At 43.3% G+C, this 13393-nt stretch overlaps 2 protein-coding genes across 2 annotated transcripts; both read left to right on the forward strand.

The window, feature by feature from the left end:
* Positions 1 to 559: 559 nt before the first annotated feature.
* On the forward strand, positions 560 to 4594 carry f7i (coagulation factor VIIi). Its single transcript, XM_088074148.1, has 8 exons — positions 560 to 720; positions 1124 to 1287; positions 1748 to 1772; positions 1852 to 1965; positions 2480 to 2617; positions 2986 to 3101; positions 3209 to 3329; positions 3779 to 4594. Exons 1-8 carry the CDS (start codon positions 660 to 662, stop codon positions 4405 to 4407), a joined length of 1368 nt encoding a protein of 455 aa, XP_087930274.1. The 5' UTR covers positions 560 to 659; the 3' UTR covers positions 4408 to 4594.
* Positions 4595 to 5794: 1200 nt separating this feature from the next.
* On the forward strand, positions 5795 to 12286 carry f10 (coagulation factor X). The gene is made up of 9 exons (XM_042512942.2): positions 5795 to 5951; positions 7163 to 7323; positions 8478 to 8502; positions 8846 to 8959; positions 9246 to 9377; positions 9937 to 10262; positions 10891 to 11008; positions 11083 to 11270; positions 11432 to 12286. The coding sequence occupies exons 1-9, from the start codon at positions 5888 to 5890 to the stop codon at positions 11852 to 11854; spliced, it is 1551 nt and encodes a 516-aa protein (XP_042368876.2). The 5' UTR covers positions 5795 to 5887; the 3' UTR covers positions 11855 to 12286.
* The last annotated feature ends 1107 nt before the right edge of the window (positions 12287 to 13393 follow it).

The following is a 13393-nucleotide window of genomic DNA, read 5'->3' on the forward strand; positions in this document are numbered from 1 at the left end:
TTGTAGTTAAGTCGCTGTGTAGTCATGTACTTTTATAGTTTTGTAGTTAAGTCGTTTTGTAGTCATGTACTTTTATAGTTTTGTAGTTAAGGCGTTTTGTAGTCATGTACTTTTATAGTTTTGTAGTTAAGGCGTTTTGTAGTCATGTACTTTTATAGTTTTGTAGTTAAGGCATTTTGTAGTCATGTACTTTTATAGTTTTGTAGCAGTTTAGTTATGTAGTATGGTAGTTATGCAATTTTGTAACATTGTAGTTTTGTAGTTTTGTAGTTATTTGTAGTAATGTCGCTTTTTTTAAGTGGGTCCTGTTTGTTGTCTCGGACAGGCGGGTCGCAGGTCTGTAAACAGCAGAAAGCAGCACGGAGACCTGTGAAAACTGTTTTGTATCTCTGACTGGTGTGGATCTGTGTTTGAGCGCTGGTATTTCTATTTATTGATTTATTTTTTGCATCTGGCTGTTAGAGGGGCGACAGTCAGCGTTTTCCATCACTGCAGATCAGATTATCGCCTGAGCCTGCAGAGCCATGTGACATGAGTGTGAACGCTGCCTGTGGGGTGTCGTTCACTGACCTGGTCGAAGGGTCGGAGGTCCGGTGGGCGTGGCCTCAAACAGTTTAAAACCCTGTTTGTTTGCTGAGCAGGTTCAGAGTGAAGTCGTCATGCTGCTGAGGAGCTGCTGCTGCACCTGGATCCTGCTGTCAGGACTCGCTGCTGCTGCAGGTCGGTTCACTCTGCTGATGACAAGTTACCGAAAAAAAAGATCATAGAATCAACCGCTATCTTTATTTCTCTTCATTACTAACCCGTACCTTTATATTCTTAAATTAACTGACCTCTATCTTTATGTTCTTATATTAACTGACCTCTATATAAATGTTCTTTTGTTGGTAACATTAATCGTAATGTTCCTCCTGAGCTGTAACAAAGATAAAAACGGTCATTGATTGATTATTGACATTAGAGGAGAAGCAGTGAGGGTCTCATGACAGGAGAAAACGGTATTTGAACTCTATTGATCAGGCATTGACTTTTTCTGCCTTGAACATTGACTGCTGATCTGTGTTTCTGCGGTCTGGAGCAGAACTCTGACTGAACGATTTTCTCCGATCGTTTGTGTCGTCAGTGTTCGTAGAGAAGCACGAGGCTGATGGCGTGCTACACAGACGGCGGCGAGCCAACAGCGGCTTCCTGGAGGAGCTGAAGCAAGGAAACCTGGAGAGGGAATGCATCGAGGAGATCTGCGACTACGAAGAAGCGCGAGAAGTTTTTGAAGACGACGACCAGACGGCAAGTCGCGGTCTGAATGAACGAAGCTCAAACACTGTTTGAGACTGTCAGGGGAGTTTTCTCTTCAAAAATGTCTTTAAAGTGCAGATTCACACGCCGCTCTGCGTCGAACCAATTTAAAGTCCTGATTATTTTAAAATGAAGTTGTTTCCCTCAAGTTTTCTTTAAATAGTTGTTCCCTAAAGTTGCTCCTACAGCTCTTTCATAGGGTGGTGACGTGGTTAAAGTCCTTCCAAAATACCAACTTTTTCTTTTTTAAACACTAAAAAATCTAATGAAAAACTTTTGTTTTTTGACAAACGTAGACATTTATTTGTGGCAGAAACTGAGCTAATGTTCATGAGAATACTTAAGTGTCATAACAAATTTAAAACGGATTTTGTTCTTTCAATTTCAAGTTTGCATCACCAAAGATGTCCGTTCTCCGACAGCGAGTTCATTTGTTTGTTTGTTTTTGCAGAGACAATTCTGGCTGACGTACGACCGTAAGTAACGCCTTTCACTTTGGCAATAATTTATTGTTTTCGGTTTGTAAAGAAGTGTAATGACTGATTGTTATGTCAGGTCGCGACCCGTGTCTGATCAACCCGTGCCGTAACAACGGCACATGTGTGTACGTCGGGACGTCCTACGAGTGCCAGTGCACCGAAGGATTCGAAGGACAATACTGTGAAACAGGTGAACAATATTCAGTCAACAAAAATCAGGTATCACTGTGACAACTAATGGGTTCAGCGCAGATGTTCCCTAAAGCTGTGAAGTTGTTCAGTAAGTTTAGTGAAGTTGTTCCCTAAAGTTGTGAAGTTGTTCCCTAAAGCTGTGAAGTTATTACCTGTTGTTCAATAAAGTTATGAAGTTGTTTAAGTTGCTCTTTCAGATAAAAGTTTCTCCTTGAAGTTGTTTGATAAAGTTGAGATAAAGTTCTTATCATTTAAGATAAAAATATTATTTTCAGCATCTTCAACTCAGACTTTATGACTTTCAGCCGTTTCGTTTACAATAAAACGTATTTCTTTCTTTCTTTAAAAAAGAGATATTTTTCTTTAAGAAAACACAGAAAGGAGCCGTGCGAACTTTATTTTACAACATAAAGGAGAGATGGCGTGTTCAGTGCAGCTACACACGTGATGAACATGTACACCATGTTCATTGTACATGTTTATTAAAACGTGTTTCCATTGACTTCCCTCAGTGGTCGAGGACTTCCTCAAGTGTCTCTACCTGAACGGACACTGTCAGCATTTCTGCGACGGCTCTGGACCGAGACGGAAATGTTTCTGTGCCGACGGTTACAAGCTGGGAGAAGACGGACGGCAGTGCGTCGCTCAGGGTACAAATACCACCTGAATACTTTGTTTTTATACAAGTACCTGTGTTTACTGACGACCTGTTAGAGAAAACTTTACTTTTATAAAAGTACCTGTGAAAGTAAAAGTAGTTTATAGTAGAGTGGTTTAGAGTACCGTGTTTACTGGTGACCTCTTGGTGGGTTTTCAGCATTTGTCGTTCACGTCAGTTCAGCCACTGAGCAGCAGAGGGCGGCAGACTCTGAAATAGCAGACAGTTACGATGAGACAAAACTAAGAAATATTTTTGTATCCGATTACTGCAAGGATTACTGCGTGTACAGTGTAAGAGGTGAGCGTACTGTGAGTCGGAGGCGAGTTAGAGGTGAGGTCTGCGAATGTCTCGTTGCAGTGAAGTTTCCATGCGGTCAGTTGTCGTCTCAGGAAACGGGCCTGAACCAGAGCATGCTGGGTCAGACCCGACTGGTGGGGTCCAACCAGTGTCCCAAAGGAGACTGTCCCTGGCAGGTGAGGAGCTGCTGCCCCCACCCCACCCCCCCCCCAGGCTGAAAGACGAAGCTCAGATCGTATTTCACCAGGAAGATAAACTGAGGAGGTTTTAATCTGTCGCTCAGGTTCTGATTGAGCTGAACGCAAAGAGTCACTGCGGAGGAGCGCTGATCAACGCTGACTGGGTCGTCACCGCCGCCCACTGTATCCATGGCAACAGCCCCCAAAACCTCACTGTGGTGGCAGGTAACTCCCCGGGCCAAAACTGTGAAATTATTGTCAAATTAACTTACTTTAAAATGTTTTAATAAAAGTTAATCATTTCTTTTTGTAAAATTAGTTTGATAAAGTTCAAAACGTTGTTTCGTAAAGTTGAACTTTGAAGTAGTTCAGTAAAGTTTTAAAATGACTTTTTGTGAAGTAGATTTAAAAACTTGATCAGTGAAATTTATTTTCATTAAGTTTTGTGTGTTTTGTGAAAGTGGATTGGTTAAGTCATTCTACGTTTTAATTTAATTTAATTTTTTCTAAAATTGTTACACGTTTTTTTATTTGCAGAAGGTTTTTTTTTGTGCTGACGTTTTCTAAAGTTTTTTTGTTTTTAACTTTTTAAAAGTAAAAAGTTCCTCTGTAAAGTTGTTTTGTGAACACGACTTTTGTGGCGTCTGGTTTGAATGCTTCCTGTCCGTTGCCAGGGGAACACCAGTTGGACGTGGACGATGGCACTGAACAGAGGATACCTGTTGCCATGGCAATCGCCCATCCCGCCTACATCCCGGCGACCGGCGACAGCGACGTTGCCCTGCTGCAGCTGAGTCGTCCCGTCGTCCTGAGCCACCACGCTGTCCCCATCTGCCTGCCGACTCGAGACTTTGTCGAGCGCGAGCTGCTGCCGCTCCGCTACCACACCGTGTCTGGCTGGGGCGGGAGGACTGCCGGGGGCAACGCCGCCAGCCCCGCGGCCGCCGCAGTCCCACTGTCCCCCGTCCTCCGCAGGATGTCTGTCCCCATTGTCCAGAACTCCCAGTGCTCCCAGCGAGCCCAGTTCAACTTCACCGCCAACATGCTGTGCGCCGGGTACCTGGAGGGGCACCAGGAGAGCTGCCGCGGCGACGACGGGAGCCCGCTGATCACGCTCTACGGCTCCACCCACTTCCTGACGGGCGTGGTCGGCTGGGGGCGGGGCTGCGCTCACCCAGGTTATTACGGGGTGTACGCTAACATGGCCAACTTTGTGGAGTGGGCAGAAGGCGTCATGAAGGCCCCACCCACTGCCATGACGCTGGAGAAAGCGTTCGAGACGCTGGAACAGATGCTCACTTGAAAACAGTCAAATGTTCAGACGTCTCCGTGACTTCAGCTTCCTGTTTGTTTGTTGACTGAAAACCTAGTTTGTTTGTTTGTTGATTTAAAATCTTAAGTTTGTTTGTTTGTAAAATGTTCAAACTTTTTCAACATTTAAAGAGAAAATTTTCACAAACAACTTATATAATAAAAGTATTTACAGATTACAGACCGTGTCAGTTCATTTGTTGTTTTAACCCTTTGAGACCTGCAGTGACGTCACTGCTCCTGTGCTGCATTGAGACCTTTCACCGTGTTTAACCCTTTAACCGTGTTTAACCCTTTAACCGTGTTTAACCCTTTAACCGTGTTTAACCCTTTCGCTGTGTTTAACCTTTTCACCGTGTTTAACCCTTTCACAGTGTTTAACCCTTTCACTGTGTTTAACATGGTAAAAAACGTTTTTTAAAAAAAGCTTTTCTCTCAAATTTTTAGGCAAATTTTCAATTTAAGAAATGATGGATTTTTCACTCCTTAAAAAAAATGTGTTTTTTTTTCTTCAAATTTCTCAGCCATTTTCTTTAAAAAAAAAAAAGTGGCAATTTTTCAAGTAAATATTTTGGCCCATTTTTTTGGTAATTATTTATCTCTAAAATTTTTGCTTCTTCTACCTTCAGGAATGTTTTTGCTTTTTTCAAAGATTTTAAAAGAAAAGAAAAGATTTTGTTGATTTTTTTCCCTCTTTTGGCAATTTTTACAGATAACATTTTTTCTTCAAAATTGTTGGAAATTTATTTTTCTTTAAAAAATTTGGGTGATTTCTTTTTAGAAGAAATGTTACTCTCCTTAAAAAAAATCACCAAAATGCCACAAAACTGTAAAAACAGAACTGTCCTGATTGGTGGTTTCTCACAGCAGTGCACTCTGGGACTTGGAGTTAAACGTGTTTAAACACTGGAGCAGACTGTTTTAGCTCCGCCCATTCGGATCAGAGCAGTTTCAACATGTTGTCACCTCCTCCTCCCTCTCTCTCTCTCTCTCTCTCTCCTCCTCCTCCCTCTCTCTCTCCCCCTCTCTCTCTCCTCCTCCTCCCGCTCTCTCTCTCTCCCTCTCTCTCCTCCTCCTCCCTCTCTCTCTCCCTCTCTCTCCTCCTCCTCCCTCTCTCTCTCTCTCTCCCTCTCTCTCCTCCTCCTCCCTCTCTCTCTCTCTCCCTCTCTCTCCTCCTCCTCCTCCTCTCTCTCTCTCTCTCTCTCTCTCCCTCTCTCCTCCTCCTCCCTCACTCCTCCTCCTCCTCCCTCTCTCTCTCTCTCTCTCTCCCTCTCTCTCCTCCTCCTCCCTCTCTCTCCTCCTCCTCCCTCTCTCCTCCTCTCTCTCTCTCTCTCCCTCTCTCTCCTCCTCCTCCTCCTCCCTCTCCACAGGTCACTGCCCTCTCTGCCTCCCCTCCTCCTCTCTCCTCTCTCCTCAGTCTGACTCCATATCTTACACTCAGCACAGTGAGTCCAGCTCACCATCCAGCCGTCATGTTTCTGTTTCGCCGCCTGTTCCTCGCCCTCCTGCTGCTCCAGCTGGCCGCCGCTCATCACGGTACGTTCAACCGAATCTAGACTTTAACGCACAGATAAACCGAGAAACTGTGTGTGTGTGTGTTGGCTGGCGGCCGGCAGGTGACACTTGACCCCGTCAGGTTTATGTTTTGACCCCGTCCAGATTTTTTAATTTTTTTGATGACCGATGGCGACGTGAAGCCTGCTGACGTTTCATTGGTCGAACAGAACGCTCGCCGGGCCCTGATTGGTCCAAACTGCCGTTCTGAAAAAAACAGTCTCTCCGAAAACATTGGACAAAATGAAATGTTTACAGGCGAGAGTGGGAGGAGCGACGTTTATATTTAAAGGAATATTCGGGCAAACGTGACCTGATGACACGTCAGCAGGGTTCATCCTCTGGGGAATATTTTTGTCCCTTTGTTGTCGAGCCATTGAGTACATGTTGACATATTTTAGGTAAAAAGTTTGTGATTGGCGGCTGAATGAAAAGTCAGAGAATAACCCGTTTATATAGTTTTTATTCAAAGTATTTCAAAATGTACTCAACGAATTGTCAAAAGAGTTCAGACAGTTATGTTCCCCTGAGGATGAACCCTTTGACTTTTAATGTTTCCTGCCAGCAACTTAAAGTTTCACTTGTCCTGTAAAAATATTTGATTTCGATTGATTGTTTTACAGATTCATCGTTCCCTGAAGAGAAAGTTTTAAGTGAAATATCTCAACAACTATAAGATGGATTGTGATGAAATTTGGTTCAGACATTAATGTTCCCCAGAGGATGAACCCTTTGACTTTATATATGTTTTTGCTGGCAGCAGGTTTAAGTTTCACTCATGCAGTAAAAGTAGCATACCATTGATTTTGAACACTTCACTTAAAGCCTAAAGCGCAACCCCATATAGGAAAAATTCACGAGGAAACGTCTTCAGGGAACCACAAATCTGATCCAGAAAGTTTGGATTCTTTTACTGAACAAGTTAAAAGATGAAAAGTCAGAGGATTTCTCCTCTGGGGAGCACGATTTTCATACCTTATTTTGTCAATTCATGGAGGAAATTTTGAGAAATTTTTAATATAAACTTAAAGTGCTGGTGGTACTGAATGAAAAGTTGTTGGATAACCAGTTTCTTTGGGGTTCATCCTCTGGGGAACATGAATGTGTGAACCAAATCAAGTCTCTGAAGTGTTGGACTCTTAACATGCACGTCAGACTGAAACGTAACGGTGGTTTAACACTTTGTCTTTCAGTCTTTTTGGACGATGAGGCAGCCAATCAGGTTCTGACGCGGCGGCGACGAGCCAACAGCTTTTTTGAGGAGATGAAACAAGGCAACATGGAGCGAGAGTGCGTGGAGGAGCGCTGCGACTGGGAGGAGGCGCGAGAGATCTTTGAGGACAAAGAAAAAACTGTATGAACCAAATGTTGCAGCCAAACTCAATTTTGGGGACTCTTGTTCGTTAGCCAAGATCGTAGGGTCAGCTTAAGATTAGCTTAGCACAAAGACGGGAAACGCCAAAGCTGCCAGATTTACAACCAGACTTTAGGACCATTTAACACCAGAGCTACTCCTTCGTGTATTTGTCGACTGAATATTCTGTCAGCAAAGATCCAACACATAAAAAAGACAGCTGCTTCCTTTTCAAAACTTGTCGAACTTTAACATTCAGCCAGAATGTATCACTGCGCAGATGAATCCCTCCACAAACCAGACAACTTAGAGACATAATTCACAAACATGTCTGTCTAAATTCCCATCAGATCGTTGTCGAGTCCATGTGGACGTTTGTGTCAAATTTTAAAAAGTTCTTTTAAGGTGTTTTTGAGCTATCACGTTCACAATGAGACAGATGTTTTTAATGTCATGGTGCAGAAATTGTTTTAGTGAGTGTGACATTATCTGTGCAGCACAAATTTCCCCTGCAGGGACAATAAAGTGTATCGTATCGTATCGTATCGTATCGTATCGTATCGTATCGTATCGAGACAACATCCTAGAGCCTTTGACTAACAAATTCTTATCTAAACTAAGTCAGTGTTGAGTCCAAGTGGATGTTTGTGCCAAATTTGTAGACATTCCCTATCAGTGTTTTTTGAGATAACACAATCACAAGATTGAGACAAAAAAGGTTACATGACCTCCAAATTCTAATAAGCTAATTGCTGAGTCAAGGGGAGGTATGTGCCAAATTTTAAGCGGTTCCCTCAGGGTGTTTTAGAGATATCACGACGCAACGTCACAGTGACCCACGAATCAGGTAACACTGACCCACAAATTCCAATCAGTTTATCGTTGAGTCGAAGTGGACGTTTGTGCCGAATTTTAAAAAGACTCTTCAAGGTGTTTTTGAGATATTGCGTTCACAACCACACGTCTCTCTCAATTATCTATTCTAATCTAATCAGAAGTCACTGTTGAGTCCAAGTGGACGTTTGTGCCGAATCTGAAATAATTCTCTCAAGGCATTTTTGAAATATCAAGTTCTCAAGAATGAGACAGACGAAATGTCACAGACAAACTGATCTGACTTTAAGTTTCATTTTTCTGCTTGTCTTGTTTTGCAGGATGAATTCTGGGCCAAATATCTTGGTAAGACGTTTGTTCTGTGTTCGGCCCATTTACAGATCAGATCTACGAAATTCGTGTAAAAAGTACAATTTTATATAAGCTCTTATTTTTACTGTTCGAATTGTTCTCTGTACTTTTGATTTGACATTTTGTTTATCTCCACCTGTCTTTTGATCATCTAATCTTGTTTTTAGGGGGTTTTTTTAGCTGCAATTTTTACTAAGAAGCACTTTGAGCTGCATGTTTTTTATGAATAAACACCGCACAGAGATTTAGATGTTTGGGAGTCATATCAGGCACTGTTTTAAATGTAGGGAGGTCCAGTTTCACGTGGTATAAACTTCTCTTGTTGACTGTCCTGCAGACGGAGACGCATGCGTGTCCAATCCCTGCGCTCATGACGGACTCTGCAAAGACGGAATCGGTAGCTACTCCTGCTACTGCCAGGCTGGATACCAGGGCTTCAACTGCGAAATCGGTAAAGAATCAGAGTCAGTCTGAACTCAGGGCTGAAACATGGAGCTCTGCGGGGTAACTTTTAGTTTGAGGGGAGGAACTATTTCGGAGAAACTCTAAAGTAACGTCCATCTCTTCGATAAAACGTTGGTTTCTGAGAGTTTTCAGTCATGTTGAAAGAGGGGTCAACTTTAAAGATCTGTGGTCCAGATTAAAAACTCAAAAGACATCAGAATGAGGGTTGAGCAGCTGGTGGGGGGTCGGGACAGCCGTCCCTGGTGTTGACAGTGTGTCCTTTGTCTCTGCAGTGATTCCTGAGCTCTGTGAGAATAAAAACGGCGGCTGCGAACACTTCTGCAATGTTGTCCGAGGAAACATTCAGTGCTCCTGCGCACAGGGATATTTCCTGGGATCAGACGACAAATCCTGCGACTCCAACGGTGAAGAGACATTTCTGTCTGTGCAGAATCAGAGGACATGGACACTCAACCCACTCTGTTTGGGGTCCAATTCTTCCAGTCGCAGCAGCCCAATCCATGTTTCTAGGATTTTAGGACATTTTTAGTATTTTAGGACATTTCTAGGATATAGGAACATTAGTGTCTTAGCTGTGTCTTCTGTCAGGGGGTGGCGGATCTATTCTGATGCTGTTTCATGCACTCCGGCTAAAGACTAAAAGGGCAAAAACAAATATATCAGGGGCCAGATTTGGGCCGCGGGTCACAGGTTGAGTATCACTGTCACATGATTACGGAGGAATGACCCACACTTCTCTGCCTGTGACGGGTTAGAAATCGTTGCCTTCACTGGTTGGATTGGTTCAGGTTGGGTTAAGAATGCGGTTTAGCCAAATCAGAGGCAGCGTGAGGTGGGCCATTCCTTCGCCATCCTTGGATTTGTACATTTATGTGACCATCCTGTGGCGCCGCCGTCGGCGCAGAAACATCATCAAACAGCTGCCACGCTTCTTTCACTCTGACCTCTGACCTTCACTTGCAGAGCCCTTCAAATGTGGTGCCGTCATCGCTGAAAACATCCGGACTGTTTTCAGGTATGAGCGCCAGAACACCACACACAGAAACGCCACTCACGGGAACGCCACTCACGGGAACGCCACTCACGGGAACGCCACTCACGGGAACGCCACTGGGTCCAACCTGACGGATGTCAATGGCAGCTCCACATCCTCATTCTCTGGGAAAAGCGGTGACGAGAAGGTTAAAGAAGAAGACGACATAATTGAGGAAATGATTTTCTCTCAGATGGCGGGGATGACCCGCATTGTCAACGGAGAGGACTGTCCCCCGGGAGAATGTCCATGGCAGGTATAGACACTTTTTTAAAGACATACGAGAACTGAAAGACAACATACAGTGATGATGATGTGAGTGGTGTTTCCTTGGACAGAGAGTGGAGAGTGTTAGTCCACAACTGCCAAAGTGTCCATTATTGTCTTTACATGGACCTTTGGCTGGTTTTACTTGTCCTGGTGTCCATTTCTGTCTCCAGATGGACCCTTTAGAAACTTTACTTGTCCAGCTGTCCATTATTGTCTCCAAATGGACCCTTAAGAGTCCATTTTTGTCCCCAGTTGGCCAGTGGGGAAGCTGTACTTGTCCAGTTGTCTATTATTGTCTCCAAATGGACCCTTGGGAGTCCGTAATTGTCTCCAGATGAACCCTTTAGCAACTTTACTTGCCCAGGTGTCCATTATTGTCTACAGATGGACACTTGGATGTCTATTATTGTCTCCAGGTGGACACTTGGGGGTCCATTACTGTCTCTGGTTGGCCAGAAGGGAAGCTGTATTTGCCCAGGTGTCCACTGTTGTCTCCAAATGGACTGTTGGCCAGTTATATTTGTCAAGGTGTCCATTATTGTCCCCAGATGGACACATGGGGGTCCATACTTGCATATTTTGTCTCATGAACAGTTTCCTGTCTCGTGCTACAGGCTCTCCTCCTGAATGAGGAGGACCGAGGGTTCTGCGGAGGAACCATCCTCAACGAGTACATCATCCTGACCGCCGCCCACTGCATGAACCAATCACGTTACATCTACGTCAAGCTGGGTAGGTCTGACCGACCAATCACGGATGACGGTGTAGATGTACGGAGGTGTCTAACATGCTCTGTGCATGCCCAGGTGAGTTTGACGTGTTGGTGGATCACGGGAACGAAGCGACCCACCTGGTGGAAACCATCATAACCCACAACAAGTACCGGCCGGACACCTACCACAATGACATCGCCCTCATCAAACTGGCCACGCCCATCAAGTTCAGCAGGTTCATCCTGCCGGCCTGCATCCCAGAGCAGGACTTCGCCGAGAAGGTGAACCCCCACAGCTCACTGATAGACACCGCAGAGTTCATATCAACTTTTTCCATGTTTGTGTGTGAATTCTTGAGTTATGGCCCAAACCATGTTTTGCAGGGTCACTGTGAAGTTGACGTTTGACCTTTAATGATCAAAGCTCTTCCCTCCTCTCGCAGGTGTTGATGCGGCAGCCGGACGGCATGGTCAGCGGTTTCGGGCGTCTCGGCGAAGGTCGGCAGCCCTCCACCATCTTGCAGCGCCTCACCTTGCCCTACGTGGATCGCCTCACCTGCATCGAATCCACCCAGCTGCGAATCTCCACCCGCATGTTCTGCGCCGGCTACGACACGATAGCCAAGGATGCCTGCCAAGGCGACAGTGGAGGGCCACACGTCACACGCTACCGCGACACCTACTTTGTGACGGGCATCGTGAGCTGGGGCGAAGGCTGCGCTCGCAAAGGAAAGTACGGCATCTACACCCAGGTGTCCAAGTACATCCGCTGGATCCACGAAGGCATCGACAAGCTGATGCTCAAAGAGCAGAGCGGCAGCCGAGTGCGACGGCACAGCAGCGCCATCCAGAGGCTGGTCCTGTAGGACGGCAGGATTTCATCGCCGAAGTCCACCGAGCGGAGATCAGCGGCACTTTGTGCCTCTCACGTAACTTTCACGTTTCTGAACACATTTCAAACTCTGAAAAACTTTGACCACATTTACCCGTTTTAAAAATCTGTATTAATTATTTTTGTTTGGCCACCAGGGGGCAGCAGAGCTGCATCAACGCTGTTCAACATGCGGTCGCCTTAAAGTGAATTCGTTCCTACTTTTTGCCGATTTAGGTAGCAGAGAGCATCACCTGACATCAGCTGATTAAGCTGGCATGTTAGGAAACTTTCATTTTCAGTTTTATTAAAAAATAATGAATAAATCTGTGAATGACAGCGTTTGTTTTCCTGTAGTTTTTTATCCATCACTGTCACAAATGAGCTTTTGTGAATCCGATGCAAAATAAAGAAAACCTCAATAACAGTCTGAACTTTTTGTTTTGTGTGTCTGAAATCAAATATTACAAATTTAATTTGCCTACTTATTTTTTTTCATTGAAGTTTAACCCTTTAAAACCTGGAGCAACACGTATTTAAACCTTTGAACTCTGAGCAAATGTTTTCAAAAAATAGTAGAATTAGAAAATTATTTTTGAAAAGCTAGGGAAAATGTCAAGGAAAAAAAGAAAAAAATAGGGAAAAAGTTTATCGATAATTCAAATCATTACATATTTAAAATGATGTTATATTTTTTTATTTGTGAATTTTCAGGTAATTTCCTTGTACTTTTTCCTAATTTCTTCCTAATTTGTGGTTCATTTCTTTTTTTGTTTGTCATTAACACATTCCCACTTTTCACAGGGATTATTTATGTACAGTATATGTATATACGTATATATGTCATCAAGATTTTATCAATGCAGATTTTTATTTGAAAATATAAATTTTCATTTTTGGTAATTGTTGAAAATGTACTCAATTACTCATAGCTCTAACATTTCATATTTTCTTCTATGATTTTATTTTTGAGATTGCACGTTCATTCTTGGAAATACTATTCAGTTAATAAATCAGACAAACTGAATTTGGGTTGTTGTGGGTGGAACCAGAGAAAGCCGTCTGAAGATGTCACTTTGGAAACTCGTCCTGGATTAACCTCTGAAAACTGAAGCCGACTGGCAAAGCAATTTTTAAAAAAGCAATAAATTAGTAAAAAGTGACATGAAAATAATCTTAAAATAAGAAAAAAAGAAAGACAGAAAACGTCAGAAAGTGCTAAACAAATAAATACTTTCTGAAACATAATTTTAATTATATGATTAACATAATTTTAAATGTACTTTGGACATTTTTAACCCCACTTTTTTTGATCATATATAATAACCCCCCACTGGTTTTCAGATCATTTTCTTGTCAACTTATTTTCTTATCAACATAATTTATACTATTTTAAAGATTGCAGAACATTTCGAGCGCAGTCGCCCACCATGTTTTTCTGAAAGAAATCAGTCCAGTTGAAGTGGTTTCAATGCTACTGAAAGGAAGAAAACTGAGGTTGATCCAGGTGTGAAAGGGTTAAAGTATTCATTGA

Source organism: Plectropomus leopardus, chromosome 24, assembly GCF_026936395.1.
Source record: "Plectropomus leopardus strain MGB_pleo_1.0 chromosome 24, ASM2693639v1, whole genome shotgun sequence".
Lineage (NCBI taxonomy): Eukaryota > Metazoa > Chordata > Actinopteri > Perciformes > Serranidae > Plectropomus > Plectropomus leopardus.

Coding starts and splice junctions, on each gene's coding strand:
- f7i (XM_088074148.1), top strand. CDS start 660: ATGCTGCTGAGGAGCTGCTGCTGCACCTGGATCCTGCTGTCAGGACTC. Junction 1,288..1,747: donor TTGAAGACGACGACCAGACG/GCAAGTCGCGGT, acceptor TTGTTTTTGCAG/AGACAATTCTGGCTGACGTA. Junction 1,773..1,851: donor ATTCTGGCTGACGTACGACC/GTAAGTAACGCC, acceptor TTGTTATGTCAG/GTCGCGACCCGTGTCTGATC.
- f10 (XM_042512942.2), top strand. CDS start 5,888: ATGTTTCTGTTTCGCCGCCTGTTCCTCGCCCTCCTGCTGCTCCAGCTG. Junction 8,960..9,245: donor GGGCTTCAACTGCGAAATCG/GTAAAGAATCAG, acceptor TTGTCTCTGCAG/TGATTCCTGAGCTCTGTGAG. Junction 9,378..9,936: donor CAAATCCTGCGACTCCAACG/GTGAAGAGACAT, acceptor CTTCACTTGCAG/AGCCCTTCAAATGTGGTGCC.